We start from the raw sequence: 16,275 nt of genomic DNA on the forward strand, positions 1-16,275 counted from the left end.
ACTTGTTTTGATTTTTTCTATATCGTCTGTTTCTGGAGCATCAGTTGAGACAGTGCCAGCATCATCTAGCCTTGATGCTTCCATGTCATTAACATCGTTAATGAGTGAAAGCTCAACGTCCTCTTCATTTAACTCATTTTGTATTGGCTCCTTTTCTTGATTTTGTTCCAAAGGAGCAAATGCTGCTTGAGTTAGGCCTGCAAAAAGAACTAAGATTACCACTTGACCAAGATTCATGATTGAAAATGCAACTACACCGTATGCTCCCAATCTGTGAATCTGCCTCACTTATATACAACTAAATCAACTAATGCAGGAAGTTTACTATCTACACACGTTATAAATAATGTTATACTATACTACTGATTATAGAGTTACTCTTATTAAAGTGTGACAGTCAAGCCGTTCTTGTTTTTATTGAAAATAATGAAGTCGTAATCTTGGCAAAAACAATTAGAATTTTGATAATTATATAGTTGTAAAATAAGCTTTCATGTTTATTGTATATACGATTGAAAGTGTGATGATAACAACATTAGATAGATCTGTGGCCAGTTTTGGGTTTAAACTTGTTTGTCAGGATATTGCTAACGCATCGTGGCAAAAACAATAAGTTTGTGTGTGATTGTTTATGAGATTTATATAGTCAATACCGGTTGCTGTAATAATGGTATCAACCTCATTCGTAAAGCTATAGCATTATAATCTGATTTGTTGTTTCAGTTACTAAACTGACGAAAATGATGCAATTAATAGTGATAGGTATTTTGGCTTTCTTAGTGCCATTAGCACAATATAGTTTTTTTTCAGTAAGTGGCAAGTACCGTATGTTAATACTGTGTGCATTCTTTGAAGCAATAGCATCTTGTTGTAATTAACAGGTAATTGTACAGCATTTCACTAAAATAAGAAATTACAACTATTTGGTTGTTTTTTATACTGAGAAGTCAAATTCAGAGCTAGACTATATGCTTCTACTGTATACAATGGACAGTCAAAGTGATGACAGATCAGCTACTGCTACTCTCATTGTTGGCCTTGCTCTACCAATATAATATTGGAATAATCATACCGTCTCTAGTTCTGAATGGGCTCATTCTGGTAACATTTGCTAAGACAAAGAAATGTCGCACACCTTCCAATTTACTTTCTGTTCACATGTCCATCATTGGCCTCATTTCAATATTATCCTATAGCACTCTATCTCTGCCAGCGTTTACTCTCTCTATCATCAACTGTGATTGTGATTTGACTTACTATAAATGGATACTAGCTCATATATTCCATTTCGCTCTCTATCCTTTTAATATCACAGCAATTACTGCCTAATACTCAAGTACTCATCATCCATTCTTACATTCTGTCGTGTAGTAGCAGTTCTCATAGGCATATGGATCATCCCAATACTTGGTAATTTTCCCACTGTATTTCTTGTTCCTTTCAATGATTTTGTTACATGCTGTGAAGGACTGTGTTTCAATTACACTTATATGTTTGTGATCACCTAATAGGAGCGTTTACTCCCAATCTGTTTAGCATTGAGTCAGAAGTTTTTTTCATCATTCAAGATTCAAGATTTTGCATTTATGATAGTTCCTTGCATACTTGTAATTGTCTTTACAGTACTTTCATACTACATTTTCAAGTCTTCAGTTATTCAGCCCAATAACTCCCTCAAGAGGAGAATGTTCCTGCTACCAATAGTGATGACAGTGGCTGATATAGTCTTCATAATTGGACAGAATATTGTAAATTGGGTACCACTTACTACGCAAATCAATAATGTACCAGAAGATATTGTTCCTCTTGTTTTTGGGCTGAGTTGGGACCTAAGCAACCTTGCATATCCAATAATTATTTTATATTTCAATGTTCCCCTAAGAAAAGCATGCTGGAGTATCATCAAGTGTTCCAATTACTCTCAAGATGACCATAAAACAACTACGTCAATAAGAGTAACTCAAAATAATTGTGCTGCTATTGTTTAACATTAAAATTAATTAATAATGTTTTGCACATAAATGGCATTATGTAAAGTAGTTTCATTTACTCTACTATGACCTTTTGATCTATGCCCTTATAAACACGCCCATTTTGTGCCCACAACAATAAAAGACACGTGTAGATATAAAGAAAAAGTGATGAAGGCTGACCTTCGTTCTGCTGCAATTGTCTGCGGAGCCCTAGCTGGGGTTATTGGAAGCGGGGCAGTCTTGTGGCGTTTGTGGAAACTGAGAATAGGCTGTCGTGGCAATGAAAATCCTTACGAGACGTGCAAACTTGTAGACGAGTACATGGCTCTTCACTATGCCGCACCTTCAGAATATTTTACGTACACTTTCGGTCCAAAGGAGGCTGTAGACTTTCCACTTCGTTGTGCTCAACTGTGTAAGAGACACAAGAGTGTAAGTATTGGTGATGGGTGTGGTTAAAATATTAACACATGATAGTGGAAGTAGTGTGATAAGGGGCATTTATATTTTGTTCAGTTGGGCATAGTTGGGAATATTGGATGTTACATTGGGTATTAGCCAGTATAAAATCTGTCGTCACTAAGCCAACTATATATGCCAATGATATCACTGTAAGGGCAATCAGTTTTAATCATAAATCAGAAAATTCTTTATCGCAATAATTATTTCTGTTGACTCTAATGTGCATCATTTTCATGTCTATATGCAAATTCACTTTGTTACAGCTCATACTTATTATTGTGATTAATTAACGGGTAATTTTTCACTTTAGACTGCAGTTATATCACGTGCTCTTGACGTGGGTTGTGCCGTTGGTCGTTCAACGTTTGAGCTAGCGACTGATTTTGACGAAGTGATCGGTATTGACTTTTCACAAGCTTTCATTGATAAGGCTAGAGATATGGTTAGAGACGGATCAGCTCCTTACCATATGACAGTTGAAGGAGACTTAACCTCTGACATGGAAGCCAGAGTCTCCTCTAACATAGTGAGTTTATACTTAGGACACTTAGGCTATATCTACGTTTAGTTAGAAGAACTTATATCATTGTAGTTATCATATCATTGTAGTTATCATATCATTGTAGTTATCATATCATTGTAGGAGTACAATAGTATGACATGATTGTTGGAGCTCACCCAAACCACACCCTTAATTTATGGCTATTATTTTGTAAATTATTTTTACTTAGTTGAGTACCACATGCTATTTTATAGCTGGTCAGCATTAGTAGCCATCCTTAATAATGTGTACAATAATGTGTACCATCCCATCCTTAATAATATGTACCATCCCATTCCTTAATGATATGTACATTCAATCCCTATAGGAAAGGAACAGGGTCAGGTTCAATGTTGGTGATGCATGTTCTTTACCTGATGATCTGGGACAGTTTGGTCTCGTACTTGCTGCCAATCTTATCTGTAGACTCCCAAGACCGTTGGACTTCCTTAACAAACTCAAAGACCTTGTGGTACCAGCTGGCATTTTAGTAATAACAAGTCCATACACATGGCTGGAGCAATACACTCCTAAGGTAAGTTCTTTCCAAGTTAAAACAGGGTTTCCCACAAAGCATGTTAAGTGAGCTAAACAGCAGTGGAGTTTCTGATGCCCAGGCCAGAAAAAAAATAATTGTTGTGCGAAGCATGTCGAAAAGTTTTTATGCTTTTAATGATATTCATGATGGGCATGGTCAATTAAACCGCTGAAAAATTGCTACTTAAGCCCAACATCCACTATGGCAACTTTGTTGAAAGCAACTTTGTGGTTACTTTGATGTATGTCAACTTTGTTGCCAAAAGTAGAACAGTGTTCTACTTTTGGCAACAAAATTTCTGTTGATTTCAACAAAGTTGCTTAGTGGATGTTGGGCTTTAGAATTTGAATGAGATTACTGGTTTTTGTGATAGATGTCACAAAATACTATTGCCAAGCAATCAAAATCAAGGAAAGAAGTCATATTCTTGTAGAGCAGTGCTCAATAATCAGTGGTAAACAATTGACTATTGATATTTCAACTGCCTAAATATATTTGACCTGGGGTCTGATACCCCTGGGCCCAGGCCCTGGTGTAGCTACGCCACTGCTAAACAGCATGCTTCATGATGTGACAAAAGCACTACACTACTACATGTACGTAGCATTTGGATTTTCATCAGAATGAGCTCAAACTTTCTACACAACATAAAGACATGTATTTGTATCAGGAAAATGTATAAAATTTGAGAATTTTCTCCTCGTTTTTTTGGCAAAATTCGACCAAAGTTCCTCTATTGGGACTTTGGCCCAATTTTTGAGCAACTTTAAAAATTCATAAAAATCCAGATTTGATTGGCATAAGCTCAAACTTTCTACGCGACATAAAGACATGTATATATATATATATATATTGGAAGAAATTATGAAAATAGATATTTCTTTTCTAGTCATTTTTGGCGAAATTTGGCCAAATACCCTTTACCCTTACAAAGTACAGGGACTTTGGCCCAATTTTTGAGAAACTTTAAAAATTTATTAAAAAATTCGTTTTTGATTGTAATGAGCTCAAACATTCTGCACAACATAAAGTCATGTAAATCTGTCAGAAATTATTATAGAAAAAGAAATTTCTCTCCTAGTTGTTTTGGCAAAATTTGGCCAAATACCCTGTTACAGGGACTTTGACTTGATTTTTGAGCAACTTTTAAAAATTCATTAAAAATCCAATTTCGATTGGATTAAGCTCAAACTTTCTACGCAATATAAGGACATAAATATGCTTCAGAAAAAAATATTATAAATGGAGAATTCTCTTATAGTGATTTTTGATGAAAATTGGCCAATGGCCTAATGACCATGTACTCTTGCCATTTGGAGCAACTTAAAATTCAAAATATCCACCAATAATTTGACCAAAATCCTGTGGGAAACTCTGACTTTTAAATAACACTATTAAATCACCTTAACACGTACTGTAAAGATATGATATTTATTTTTCATTGTGCAGAGTTACTGGATTGCTGGTTTCATGCAAAATGGCGAAAGGAAGAGAGGCTTTGATGCTCTAAAGGACATCCTTTCTCCTGATTTCATTTTATTAGAAGAAGATAATATGCCGTTTTTGATACGTGAGACATGTCGCAAGCATCAGTGGACAGTGGCTCATGCAACAGTATGGATGAGAAGAATCCAATGAGACTATCAATAGACAAGAACCTATAATCACAGTATTATATGCATGATGCTTACTGTTCTATTGGTTATTAGAATTTGATACTTAAATTAATTATTATTGGGACATTTTAATGTCTCAAAAATCAAGTAATACTGAGAATGCATACAAGTACATAAAACAGTGTATATAGTGTATATGAACAGAAAATAAGTGAGCTAAAAATACAGGCATAATAATATTAATCACATAAATAAGTAATAAAGATAATTCTATTATTAATAGATTGATTAAACTACAGTAGGATTATTGTCACTTGTCTTATTTTTCTTGAGTCTTTCACTTATCTGCAATACTATGTAACAGATTCCAGTGAGTAGTATTATTCCAATGACAAGCCATATCTGTTGGCATGTCTCCATAAGAATAGCTGTTGTGTAACTAGTGACAAGACCTATTGCCATTCCAAGTCTATAGAAAGCAAACAGCTGTTCTTTCTTTTCTGGTAACAGAATACCTCCGATCCCTATTTGAGTGTAGGAGAATCAGAAGATCATCATTTATAGTTACAGAACAAAAAACATCTTGCTTGTAATGAGTTTCATACCTGGTGCCAATGTCATAATCATGCTCTCTCCAACGGCCCATCCAATTGTTAATAAAAAGATGACAAGTATTTGAGGTGTCCTCTCCAAATAAAGGAGGCACATACACATACCAGTTGATAACAGCAAGGCTAGGAATACAACTAGCGGTTGTGATATACACTTGAGTGCTTTTCCTGTCATGAATGTGACTATGCCACCTGTTAGACCATAGGCGGCATGGGCAAAACCAAGCCACTTCACTCCTATACAATCTGAAATAAAAACCTAATCATAAAGAAATAAGCTTAATTTTAATAATTAATAATGCATATGTAGCTTTTATTATTTTAATTAATTTACTGTATTACTTTTGAAAAATCGCCAGTGATGTATCCTAGTAATAGCCCATGAAGAGTGAACATTGGGAAGAGAAGTATCACGGTGACATTAAATAAGCAAGAAATGAGTGATTTCAGAGAAGCATATAATTGCGTTTTTATTGTGACAAATTCCGACTCGGATTTGAAATTGTCCACAAATACTAAAATAATGAAAAGCGAAATAATATTTAATAGTGCGTAAATCCCAATTAGTGGATAATACAAGACATCCGAGACTTCATGCCCCTCTTCGTATACACCACAACTACTTGTATCATTTTCTATAAAACTATCATTATAATTTACTGTTGTCTTTAGGTTAAGTAGTACTATTGAAGAGACTGAGGCACCCACCATGCCTGACACTTGAACAGATACGCCTGTGGTGCTAGCAAGAAGGACCGTACAGTTTTCTTTCGTCTCCTTGAGGGCATCATGAAATTTTAATGCAGTGGCAGTTGCGTGTGAGTACATCGCGACCCACAGTAAACCAAGAGCGAGGCCTGTCAAAGCTGCTGCAGGCAGCAACGTGAACCAGTGTGGATAGAAATTGGAGAGTGTATAAATGGTGAAAATGATAGATGAGAGAAAGAGAGAGGGCTTGGTCCCTGCCACGCTGACTATGAATGGAGCGAGGAATATGGAGATGATAAGAGTTGAGAAGCTAGTGGCGTTTGTGAGAAGTCCAAGTCCTTCAGTTGCATTGATGCTGCTCTGCATGTAGAGTATCCCTAGGAATGGAGACAAACAGCAAACGACTCCTAGAAACTGTCCTATAATATTTCTATAAGCAGGCAGAATCATCCTTAACACGGGGAAGAAACAAAGAGCTAATTAACCTACCCCCCAAAATAATTAGTCTGGGCGACATACCGGTAATCTACTAGTCTGGCTGGTCCAGGTCTGGTCCAGCCAGACTAATAATCCACAGCAACAATCATAATTATAGACCAGTTGGTGCTAAGTATATTCATAGAATTTTAAGTATATTTATTGTGATGCCGTAAATAAAGTAAAATTTTCTTTCCGCCATTTTGGAGTCCTACTTCCAATGGTTGTCTATGGAGCGATCGTGAAAAGAGCTTTTTCTCCAAAAACTGCTGTATTTATTCGTTACAGCAATATTGCTACTGCTTACTGACCATCATCCAGTGTCTAGAGTTGGCTCATGGACTTTAATAAGTACCACTAGAAGATATAGAAGCAAAGATAATTACTTTCTCCCATTCTACTCTTAGTGACTAAGACTCCAAAATGGCGGCAGGAAAATTTTACTTTATTTACGGTATCACGATGAATATACTCAAAATTCTATGAATATACTTAGCGCCAACTGGTCTATACTAGTAATATCTCAGTATGGTGCAGTGATGGTTTGTACACGTGATTCATTAGATAAACTGGAAACAAGTATTTAGATCTAGTTTATTATATAAATACTATTATTGTGTTGCTGCTGTTTGTTGATAGTGTTCTTGCAGTCTTTGTGAGACACGCTGAGTGAACTTTATATATTTATCCAAACAGTGAGAACAGCACTCACTCTAAAAAATATATAAGACAAATATAAGAGGAAAATAGCAACCAAACAATGAGTAGAGGTGATATAACAATTAAGGTACAAGGGCCACCACACAGTAATTTACTTATTTAAACTATAAATATTTTCTGTATCCACTTAACAAGGTGAAAATTATGCAAAAATTGTCGCTCACTTTGAAACACTAAACCCTACTGAACCCCAACTCTAAAACCAACTGTATAAGTGGTTTTTTGAGGGAATTATATTTCACAAAATCTACTAAATTCAAATTCCAATTTGTAAATTTTAATTTTGTGGATTCTACCACATGTCATGTGGGTACTGTATTAAATTGATTTTTGCGGAATCTACAAAATTTGCATCCCTCAAAAAAACCACTTACTGTATTTCCTCGAATAGACCCCGCGGCTACTATTAATTTCAGGAAAGATAATATGAGGCTATTATTCGAGGGCGGTACTATTTGAGGGCGGGTACTAATAATTTCAACTGAGGCTAATAATTTTATCAGTTAATCTGTAAGGCCTTAATCTTCTGTCAGTAGAAGTCTTTCTTTACTACCTAGAGATGTTTAGAGAGCAGCTCTAGCTACTGGAAGCTTTTTAACTCACGACAGAATGCCCAGCAATAGCAGTAGTACTCTGGTAGTAAGTGACATTCATCTTCTTGATTATTTACAGTGCTTTCGACAACTAGATCAACCAACCAAGGGATCAACTATTTACTCAAGTTAATTTAATTAAGCTCAGTGCATAGATACTGGCATCATATTATGCTGCATGTGCTGGCACACTCAGCGCTATTAATAATGCCACGCCCAAAATGTATTAAAATTAAAGTATGCGGGTACAATTAGAGGGCGGCTACTATTTCACTCAAAAGTTTACAGGTGCGGGGACTATTCGAGGGCGGGTAATAATCAACGTGCGGGGTCTATTCGAAGAAAATACGGTATATGGTATACTCTAAATAAAAATAATTATATATGTGAGTGTGCCACACCTTTACCAGTGCCATCTTCTTTGTGACCCGAAATTACTAAACATTTTAATTGCCATCCACTTTAAGGTGCAAGTTCAAGTGTAAATTAAAAACCAAGTACTTGTCGGAATAATAATTATAACCAAACTTCATAGTCACAAGCCCATAATTAATACTTCAAACATACTTCATCTTTCGTGATCTTTCTTGTAGTAAAGTCATGTATACAATCACCAAAACAACTTTCAGTCACTTGGTTATACGTAGAGAGAAACTGCTTAAACTAAAGAAACACGTTACAATAAGTCTGAGTATACAATTATACTTGTGAGATCTCCAGTTGGCTTTTCTGCTCAGGAGTGAGGCCCTCCATCTTGATTCTTACACGTGGGTGGTGCATGGGTCAGATAGGTGTGTGACCGTGTGTCAGCAGTCCAACCAATGAATATTGAGTACAATCATGGCGGAGTGTCCTGGAGAATCCGGCTACCATTTGATGAAATCTTTCCATGATAAGGCATATGCTGTCATTAGTGAAGCATTGGATTTGGATGAGTTGGGGCAAGGTTAGTATTGAGGCCAAGAGGCAGCCTATGGAATGAGTTTATGTGCTAGCTAGTAGATCATGCTAACTGTTGATCTAGACAGTAGCCTATTAAAATTTGCCATTTACTAGTAGGAAGCAAAGAATTAGCTATTGATCTATACTCCCAGGGAGCAGCGGAGTTGGAGAAAGGGGTTTGCGTGACTGTAGAGCCATCAGGTAATGAAACACTATTTCTGAGATTTGTTCATTGTTTATAATTGTTAAAAATTTCAATTAACACCTTTGAATGTGATACTTTTGATAGATATTCACTTTACTAAAGCTGAGAAACTCCGTCAGAGAATGCTTCAGAATCTTGAAATGGCAAAAGGAAGAGTTGAGGATTTGTGTAAGTTCAATTTAGCTATGATAGTAGTTTCTATTTAATTTTAATCATTTGAGTGCACATGCAGGAATCATGATTTTACACCTGTTCACACCACGATCTTGTTTTTTAGTAGGAGGAAAAGATTTAAAAGGCTCGTCAAATACTTCTTTAGAAGGTGACAGAAGACATGGAGATGAACCTGCAGCAGTTAATAAACATGAAGTATCCAGAACTCAACATGATGGAGGGAGATCTAACTTGAAAGTGTCATCATCAAAGAATAATCCATCATTAGACCCAACCCCTTCACTTCGAAATTTTAGACAACAACCAGCTCCTTCAGCTAGAGCAAGAGTAAGAGAGAGGGAGGGAGAGAGAGAGGGATGGAGGGAGAGGAGGAAGAGAGAGAGAAAGAGAGGGAGAGAGGTGGGAGGAGGGAGAAAGGGAGGGAGGGAGAAAGGGAGGGAGGGAGAAAGGGAGGGAGGGAGAGTGTATGTTCATGCTACAGTACATAGGCTAAGAGTTGCTGTGATGCTTGTTGTTCACAACGTGCAGGTCAATCCTACTCCTTACAATAAACCTGAGACTAAGAAACCTACCCACAGTACAAGAGGAGGTCGAGCAGGAGGGGGAGGAAGAATAACAGGAGCAGGCCCCAGCAAAGCAAAGAAGATAGAAGTGAAAGGTGTTGAGCCAGCTCTAGTGGATCTCATATTAAATGAGATTGAAGACAAGTAAAATAGATAGCAATTAGATTAGGTGTGATTGTTTTATATGTAGAGATACTAATGTTACCTGGGATGATATTGGTAATTGCAATATATAAAATAATTATGAATTATTGTTATTATTATGTGGGCAGTTGGTTTGACAGGTGCCAAGAAGTCATTGCAAGAAATAGTAGTCCTCCCTGCCCTTAATCCCCAAGTAAATTTTATAATATTTTAATTTCTGTTTCAATTCCTTTCTTTTTAAAGCTATTTGTTGGCCTAAGAACTCCTTCAAAAGGTCTTTTATTATTTGGCCCTCCTGGAAATGGAAAAACAATGCTGGTATAAAGAATTAAGTTTGTAATGATACATAAAATCATTTAATTTTATAAAAGGCCAAGGCTGTTGCTCATGAATCAAAGTCGACATTTTTCAGCATAAGTGCCTCGTCACTTACCTCAAAATATGTGCGTATACATGTACATGTACACATTACATGATAATTAATTCCTCAACAGATAGGTGAAGGAGAGAAACTCGTCAAAGCAATGTTTGCCGTAGCAAGAAAGCTTCAGCCATCAATAATATTCATCGGTTAGCTTGAGTTTTCATAATAAGCTTGATATTGTTTGTTATTTTAGATGAAGTTGATTCGCTGCTGGGTAAGAGAGGAGAGGGCGAGCATGACTCAATGCGAAGGCTTAAAAACGAGTTCCTCCTTCAGTTTGATGGAGTATGCTATTGATGATTTTGTATTAATTAGCTACCAATAGAGCTGTGGAGTTGAATCACAATATTTTACCTCTTTCTGTAGGTTGGTACTTCTGAATGTGATCGGTTGCTGGTCATGGGTGCTACAAACCGACCAGATGAAATAGATGATGCTGCTTTAAGGTAAGAAAAGGGCCTTGTTCCTATTACAACTTTCCTTTTTCTCACTTTTTCTTTTTAAGACGATTCTCAAAAAGGATCTACATACCCTTACCAAACGAGGAGGTCTGTCCTTTAATAAATGATGTGCTACTATTCATCCTGCCATAGGCTCGTTTTAATTTACTTGTCAAATTATTATCATCTCACAAGTGCAATTTAGCATCACATGAGCTGGACTCCATTGCAAAGTATGTGTATAGAATAACCATGTGACTATGCACTTATTACACTAAAGGCCTTTTAACACTGGCCAAAGTAATGTGCATTGATGCACATTAATCGTGTTCACACTAGAGTGGTTTTTAATCGATGGACATCAATGCCCATCACTCTCACTTCACCTCCAGAGGTGGATTGATGTGAAGTGATGCACTTCTATCAATGTAAACCAATGACAACAAGAACACAAATGGTACATAATTCAGCTGCTAGTGTGAACATGATCAATGGGCATTATTTCAGCTGTATCACTTTGAAAACTGTGTCAGTGTGAAAAGGCCTTAACATTATTATTTGTTGTAGGGAAACTGAAAATTATTCGTTTAGTGATCTCACAGCACTGGCCCGTGATGCTGCATTGGGCCCAATTAGACGTGAAGACATTAAAATAATTATTTAACTTTATTCTGTATTTTTCATTATAGATCTTAATATAGAATCAGTTAGAAGCATCAAACCTGATCAGGTAGAGAGCACAGTTACATTAATGTCATAAAAAATATTAAATATCATACCGATTGGCAAGGATTATTAATTATTAAATTTGCAATTAAAATATGCCATGTTTCATCAATTTACTCTTCCTCCCTTGAAGTGTGAACAAGATGAGGAAGGTGTGAACAAGGTGTGAAAATGGTGTAAACAGGAAAAAATTAATTATCCAAAATTTTTTAGCACCATCTATATGTATAATCCTTTTTACCTTGTATTGACACTATGAATAATATATCTACTGTATTGTGTATACATGTAGGTTCGACCAATCAAATATGAGGATTTCAGAGAATCACTGAATCAAATTCGTTCTAGTGTTACGCCTCATGCAATACAGTCCCTTGAAGAATGGAACAGCAATTATGGAACGAAAACATAGGGAATTATATGCATTTTTAAAAATTAATCTTTTACGACATAACTGTATGCACAATGATTCATTATCAATAATAATTATTATCAATTATGTTAATCGTGATAAGTATTATAAAATTCCTTATAATAACGATCCACTCAAAAATTAGCTGCAATTCCTCTATTATAACAAATTAACAATTGCATAATAATAATAATTATATAATTTTAATAGACACAAAATTTAATTAGTTACGCTGGTCTCTAAAGGTAATGATACAAACTAATGGCACTAGCTTATTTAAATAACAAGTCTTCATCTTCACCAGTTTCAAATATTGTTCTTGCTTCTATAAATATGATGATAGTCATTACATTAGTCTAAATTGGCTGTGTCACTTACCTTCTCCAGATAAAAGCAGCCCTTTTTTCTTTTTCTCCAACTCAGCTTTCTCCTTTTGAAGTTTCTTCTTCTGTTGGATCTTCTTTAGCCTATCACAGGGTATAATGTAGTAGAGCATCATAACAGCAATTTGAAAAGTTAAACAAGCCAAAGGGAGCTACTGTATAGCGGGGAAAGTTGATTTTGGCGATTTTGCTGTAAAAATTAATTGGCGGTTTTTAATTTGGCGATTTTTGTGTACACTTGCATTACTGAGCATGCACATTAATGATTGACGGTTTTAATATTGGAGATTCTGCTTGCAAACTGCCAATCACCAAAATAAGACTCCGCCAACTTTTCCCACTATACGGTATACATGTATATTAATGTAATAAGGGGACTTTCCCTCAACCAGACTACCCCTTAACCCGCTCTCTCTCTCTAGTCCCTACCTGTAGAACTCTTCTCTTTCCATCTCATCCAGTTCAGTTGTAATATATTTCATTGTGTTTTGAATTCGAGGAATAATAACTAAAATAGTACAAAATATCAAGTGTGTCAAGCTTATTCAAAATTCTAATTATCTATTACTAGAAGCACTGACCATGTTCAATAGCATTGACCCTCCTATTGGTAATCTTAATAACTTCATCAAGTGTCACAAATGACGTCTAAAGAATGAAGAATAAAAACCTCCCCGATCAGTTCTTACCTGAAGAGAGGCAAGCTGAATCAAAAGCTCAACAGCTTTACCAAACATCTCCTTACATTTGGTCACTTGCTGACCACCTCGTGCAAGACCAGTCAGTGAAAAACCTTAAGAATAAAAAGGAAAGGATGACAGAGGCAGGGAAGAGAGAAGAAACAAATGAGAAAGAGGTGGAGATGTAAAATATAGAAACAGAGAAATGAGACACAAGCAAAGGTGTAGAGTACCGTATAGCGGGTTTTTTCAAGGATAATAAATTTCGCAAATGACCCATATCCGGAAGTTTGCAGAATTAATTTTCGCGAATTTCCACTAATCTGCCATCTTGTACCGTATTAAATTGATTTTCAAGGAATTTAATTTCGCGAATCATGAAAAAATCTGCGAAATTCGCGAAATTTGTTATCCTCAAAAATTTCCCGCTACACGGTAATTTACTGCTTGTTCCTGCTACTGCTGGTTCAAAGATAGGCAGTGTAACTCCTGCTACATTATCTTTCTTGGCCAATAGTTTAACTTGAGCTTTATCAACATTCTGCAATATCATCTGACTAAATAAAGTATGTAATTTATAGTGAGGTAAGCATTAAATAGTATACCTGAAGTCACCGGCAGAATAGTTAGCAGCTGCTAGTGAAAACTGTGCCTCCCTCATTGCATCACCCATTAAAGTCTTAGTCTAAAACAAAAACACAATATATAAAAATCCAAACTTGATCGGAATCAGTTCAAATTTCTAACACAACATAAATGTTTGTATTACATATCAAAAATATAAAAATGGGGAGTTCTCTTTTTGTCATTTTTGACAAAATTTCATGAAAATCTCTGTACAGGGACTTTGGCCCAATTTTGGAGCAACTTTAAAAATTCATATAAATCCAAACTTGACCAGGATTGGTTCAAACTTTTTACACAATAACATGTATGTGCATCAGATAAAATTATTACAATGAAGAGCTCTATTTTTTCATTTTTGAAAAAATTTGGCCAAACCTCTTGCTATTAGTATGGGGACTTTGGCTCGATTTCGGAGTAACTTTAAAAATTCGTAAAAATCCAACTTTGGTCGGAATCAGCTCAAAATTCTCCACAAATTAAGTACATGTACATGCATTTCCCAGTAGCTTTTGGCAAAATACATCCTACTCTAATACAGGATTCTGACCACATTTCGTTAAACACAAATGAATCAGACCTTAGGGCAAGTAGCAATTCTATGGATTACAGGCTTAATATTTTGTCATTAATATACTTTGTGATGCTACAATGTGCCAACTAGTTTAAAACAAAAGAATAAAAGAAATCGTATTATTTATGAAATAAATCACATTCTTGAGCACTTTAGCTTTAATACTCCTTTTATTTAGCCTACCATCTCTCTCTTTCTCACGATACACAAAAATCATCTACAACAAACTCACTTCTATGATTTTTGTCAAAATTTGACGGAATCTGAGGGTGAGGGCATCAGCTTTCTTCTTGAGGAGACTGTGCCCTTTCTGAGCTCCTTTAAGTCTACCCTTCATCTGTGTGAGGGCCCTGGCGTATAACAGAAAGTATTAATACTAAGTAAAGATAATGGACAAAGAGGGGCTCTTACATTCTGGAAGGGAATACGTGGAGTCTGTCTTTGTTACCACCCGACATGATCGGTTCTTCAACTTTCTTGATCAACAGTGTAAATGGGCGTGGTGGCTGCTAATTAATAAATGAGCCCACCCACGTAGCCATACAATAATTTGCAACTTCAGACAATCATTGACAAAATCGAAAGGCAGACATAAAATGTGATAATAATAATAACAATACATAGTGACAATAATAATTCTTCTATAGGTTAGTACTATACATCATCTTAAATGTTGATAAGGATCGGTTCCGTAAGCACCTCCCTGGGCTTGCTGTTGGCCAGGTCCTGGCTGCCCACCTCCTCCCTGATAGTAAAGATGCTCGTATCCTGGGGCTACAGGAGGAGGTGCCTGATAGTAAGCAGTTCTATAAGAAGGTGGTTCATCTTGAGGTTGAGGCGGGGCCGTCATATACTGAGGCATGGTAGGCACAGGTACAGTGGGCTCTGTGTAATCAAAGACAAGAAGACAAATAGACCATCATTATAAATACATGCAGAAAACACAAAATTATGAATGGGTATTTTTAATTGAAAGGAAGCATGGACTATAGCCCATTTTTATGCAATGTCAATTTATTAGTCAACATATGTACTACCTTTAGCACCAGCAAGCTTTTCATCGAGCCATCTTCTTCGTTTGTCCCCTTCAGGTACCTAAAGCACATGATTATCACGTGATCAACAAGATACTTTCACTTACATGAGATAGCAATGCACTCGCCCATTGCTTCAGCTCAAACTGGAAGAGAAAAGAGAAAGTTTAGCCATCATAACATAGTATGGATTCATGTTTCATGCACTCACTATAGCACTAGACTCGATCAAAAATAAGTGTATTAGTTACTCATTATGCACAAGGAATGCACTTTTGACATAAAGTGACAAGAGAAGGAGTTTGGTTTACCTCTGATTTACACTGAATGTACCATCTATCAAATCCCTTCAGTCCGACCTCTAAGCAGTTGCTTCTATCAGAGAAAGAGTTGGTCTCAGTGACAGAGATAATGTCAGTTCTTAGGACGGTCTTACGAGGAGAAGGAGACTACAGAAATGAATCAAAATAAGATAGAGAACTGACTAGAGAAGTGATTGATTTTACACTAACTAACGTCTTTGGTTTCGTAATAGTGAAAGTACATCTTTTCCAGCTTGAAGTAACGGTTGTCCCATCCTGAGAGCTTGTTCTTATACTTCAATAGGTAGCCTTCTTTCTATCATAAAGGAGAAATGCAACGAGACAAGGAAGAGAATCACTTACTGTAGGTAAAGACATTTTTAGGAGGGGTGGGAATGGGTGTGGCCAA

At 36.2% G+C, this 16,275-nt stretch overlaps 6 protein-coding genes across 7 annotated transcripts; 2 read left to right on the forward strand and 4 right to left on the reverse strand.

Annotated features, from left to right (window-relative positions):
- The first annotated feature begins 2,097 nt into the window (after positions 1-2,097).
- LOC100632071 (uncharacterized) lies at positions 2,098-5,242 on the forward strand. Its single transcript, XM_003385709.3, has 4 exons — positions 2,098-2,405; positions 2,746-2,961; positions 3,305-3,511; positions 4,964-5,242. Exons 1-4 carry the CDS (start codon positions 2,142-2,144, stop codon positions 5,150-5,152), a joined length of 876 nt encoding a protein of 291 aa, XP_003385757.1. The 5' UTR covers positions 2,098-2,141; the 3' UTR covers positions 5,153-5,242.
- On the reverse strand, positions 5,227-7,037 carry LOC109581245 (protein unc-93 homolog A-like). The gene is made up of 3 exons (XM_019995193.1): positions 6,084-7,037; positions 5,736-6,000; positions 5,227-5,654 (listed from the first exon to the last, which is right to left on the reverse strand). Exons 1-3 carry the CDS (start codon positions 6,897-6,899, stop codon positions 5,419-5,421), a joined length of 1,317 nt encoding a protein of 438 aa, XP_019850752.1. The 5' UTR covers positions 6,900-7,037; the 3' UTR covers positions 5,227-5,418.
- A 416-nt stretch (positions 7,038-7,453) lies between these two features.
- On the reverse strand, positions 7,454-9,043 carry LOC105312361 (mitochondrial import inner membrane translocase subunit Tim9-like). The gene is made up of 3 exons (XM_011404944.2): positions 8,945-9,043; positions 8,807-8,902; positions 7,454-7,639 (listed from the first exon to the last, which is right to left on the reverse strand). The coding sequence occupies exons 1-3, from the start codon at positions 9,017-9,019 to the stop codon at positions 7,538-7,540; spliced, it is 273 nt and encodes a 90-aa protein (XP_011403246.2). The 5' UTR covers positions 9,020-9,043; the 3' UTR covers positions 7,454-7,537.
- Positions 9,044-9,065: 22 nt separating this feature from the next.
- Positions 9,066-12,410, forward strand: LOC100632955 (spastin-like). 2 transcript variants are annotated; one of them, XM_011404945.2, is made up of 17 exons: positions 9,066-9,185; positions 9,296-9,382; positions 9,471-9,554; positions 9,664-9,887; positions 10,089-10,267; positions 10,314-10,342; positions 10,396-10,460; positions 10,511-10,585; positions 10,639-10,710; positions 10,762-10,837; positions 10,885-10,976; positions 11,058-11,137; positions 11,197-11,239; positions 11,285-11,364; positions 11,699-11,769; positions 11,821-11,861; positions 12,150-12,410. In XM_011404945.2, the coding sequence occupies exons 1-17, from the start codon at positions 9,080-9,082 to the stop codon at positions 12,267-12,269; spliced, it is 1,524 nt and encodes a 507-aa protein (XP_011403247.2). In that variant the 5' UTR covers positions 9,066-9,079; the 3' UTR covers positions 12,270-12,410. The 2 variants fall into 2 exon arrangements, with proteins under 2 accessions (XP_011403247.2, XP_019850753.1); XM_019995194.1 differs by having other exon boundaries at positions 9,299-9,382.
- Positions 12,411-12,420: 10 nt separating this feature from the next.
- On the reverse strand, positions 12,421-15,038 carry LOC100633082 (V-type proton ATPase subunit D-like). The gene is made up of 9 exons (XM_003385717.3): positions 14,942-15,038; positions 14,763-14,880; positions 13,938-14,017; positions 13,777-13,889; positions 13,342-13,445; positions 13,234-13,300; positions 13,082-13,160; positions 12,648-12,736; positions 12,421-12,594 (listed from the first exon to the last, which is right to left on the reverse strand). The coding sequence occupies exons 1-9, from the start codon at positions 14,986-14,988 to the stop codon at positions 12,542-12,544; spliced, it is 750 nt and encodes a 249-aa protein (XP_003385765.1). The 5' UTR covers positions 14,989-15,038; the 3' UTR covers positions 12,421-12,541.
- Positions 15,039-15,079: 41 nt separating this feature from the next.
- LOC109581246 (uncharacterized) lies at positions 15,080-16,263 on the reverse strand. Its single transcript, XM_019995195.1, has 6 exons — positions 16,230-16,263; positions 16,081-16,182; positions 15,876-16,013; positions 15,672-15,710; positions 15,568-15,625; positions 15,080-15,415 (listed from the first exon to the last, which is right to left on the reverse strand). Exons 1-6 carry the CDS (start codon positions 16,242-16,244, stop codon positions 15,192-15,194), a joined length of 576 nt encoding a protein of 191 aa, XP_019850754.1. The 5' UTR covers positions 16,245-16,263; the 3' UTR covers positions 15,080-15,191.
- Positions 16,264-16,275: the final 12 nt, after the last annotated feature.

Source organism: Amphimedon queenslandica, unplaced genomic scaffold (genome assembly GCF_000090795.2).
Source record: "Amphimedon queenslandica unplaced genomic scaffold, v1.1 AMPQUscaffold_13452, whole genome shotgun sequence".
NCBI lineage: Eukaryota > Metazoa > Porifera > Demospongiae > Haplosclerida > Niphatidae > Amphimedon > Amphimedon queenslandica.

What these genes read in the sequence shown, in the direction of transcription:
- LOC100632071 (XM_003385709.3), top strand. Translation starts at nt 2,142, where the DNA reads ATGAAGGCTGACCTTCGTTCTGCTGCAATTGTCTGCGGAGCCCTAGCT. An exon ending in CCAGAGTCTCCTCTAACATA is followed by an intron (nt 2,962 to 3,304) that starts GTGAGTTTATAC and finishes CAATCCCTATAG; the next exon opens with GAAAGGAACAGGGTCAGGTT. An exon ending in TGGAGCAATACACTCCTAAG is followed by an intron (nt 3,512 to 4,963) that starts GTAAGTTCTTTC and finishes TTCATTGTGCAG; the next exon opens with AGTTACTGGATTGCTGGTTT.
- LOC109581245 (XM_019995193.1), bottom strand. Translation starts at nt 6,899, where the DNA reads ATGATTCTGCCTGCTTATAGAAATATTATAGGACAGTTTCTAGGAGTC. An exon ending in TCACTGGCGATTTTTCAAAA is followed by an intron (nt 6,001 to 6,083) that starts GTAATACAGTAA and finishes CTTTATGATTAG; the next exon opens with GTTTTTATTTCAGATTGTAT. An exon ending in GATTATGACATTGGCACCAG is followed by an intron (nt 5,655 to 5,735) that starts GTATGAAACTCA and finishes ACACTCAAATAG; the next exon opens with GGATCGGAGGTATTCTGTTA.
- LOC105312361 (XM_011404944.2), bottom strand. Translation starts at nt 9,019, where the DNA reads ATGCACCACCCACGTGTAAGAATCAAGATGGAGGGCCTCACTCCTGAG. An exon ending in GCCAACTGGAGATCTCACAA is followed by an intron (nt 8,903 to 8,944) that starts GTATAATTGTAT and finishes GTGTTTCTTTAG; the next exon opens with TTTAAGCAGTTTCTCTCTAC. An exon ending in GAAAGATCACGAAAGATGAA is followed by an intron (nt 7,640 to 8,806) that starts GTATGTTTGAAG and finishes TATATTTTTTAG; the next exon opens with AGTGAGTGCTGTTCTCACTG.
- LOC100632955 (XM_011404945.2), top strand. Translation starts at nt 9,080, where the DNA reads ATGGCGGAGTGTCCTGGAGAATCCGGCTACCATTTGATGAAATCTTTC. An exon ending in ATAGATGATGCTGCTTTAAG is followed by an intron (nt 11,138 to 11,196) that starts GTAAGAAAAGGG and finishes TTTCTTTTTAAG; the next exon opens with ACGATTCTCAAAAAGGATCT. An exon ending in GAGCTGGACTCCATTGCAAA is followed by an intron (nt 11,365 to 11,698) that starts GTATGTGTATAG and finishes TATTTGTTGTAG; the next exon opens with GGAAACTGAAAATTATTCGT.
- LOC100633082 (XM_003385717.3), bottom strand. Translation starts at nt 14,988, where the DNA reads ATGTCGGGTGGTAACAAAGACAGACTCCACGTATTCCCTTCCAGAAT. An exon ending in CACGTATTCCCTTCCAGAAT is followed by an intron (nt 14,881 to 14,941) that starts GTAAGAGCCCCT and finishes GTTATACGCCAG; the next exon opens with GGCCCTCACACAGATGAAGG. An exon ending in AGCAGTAGCAGGAACAAGCA is followed by an intron (nt 13,446 to 13,776) that starts GTAAATTACCGT and finishes TTTATTCTTAAG; the next exon opens with GTTTTTCACTGACTGGTCTT.
- LOC109581246 (XM_019995195.1), bottom strand. An exon ending in ACATTCAGTGTAAATCAGAG is followed by an intron (nt 15,711 to 15,875) that starts GTAAACCAAACT and finishes TTTCTCTTCCAG; the next exon opens with TTTGAGCTGAAGCAATGGGC. An exon ending in CGAGTGCATTGCTATCTCAT is followed by an intron (nt 15,626 to 15,671) that starts GTAAGTGAAAGT and finishes CATGTGCTTTAG; the next exon opens with GTACCTGAAGGGGACAAACG.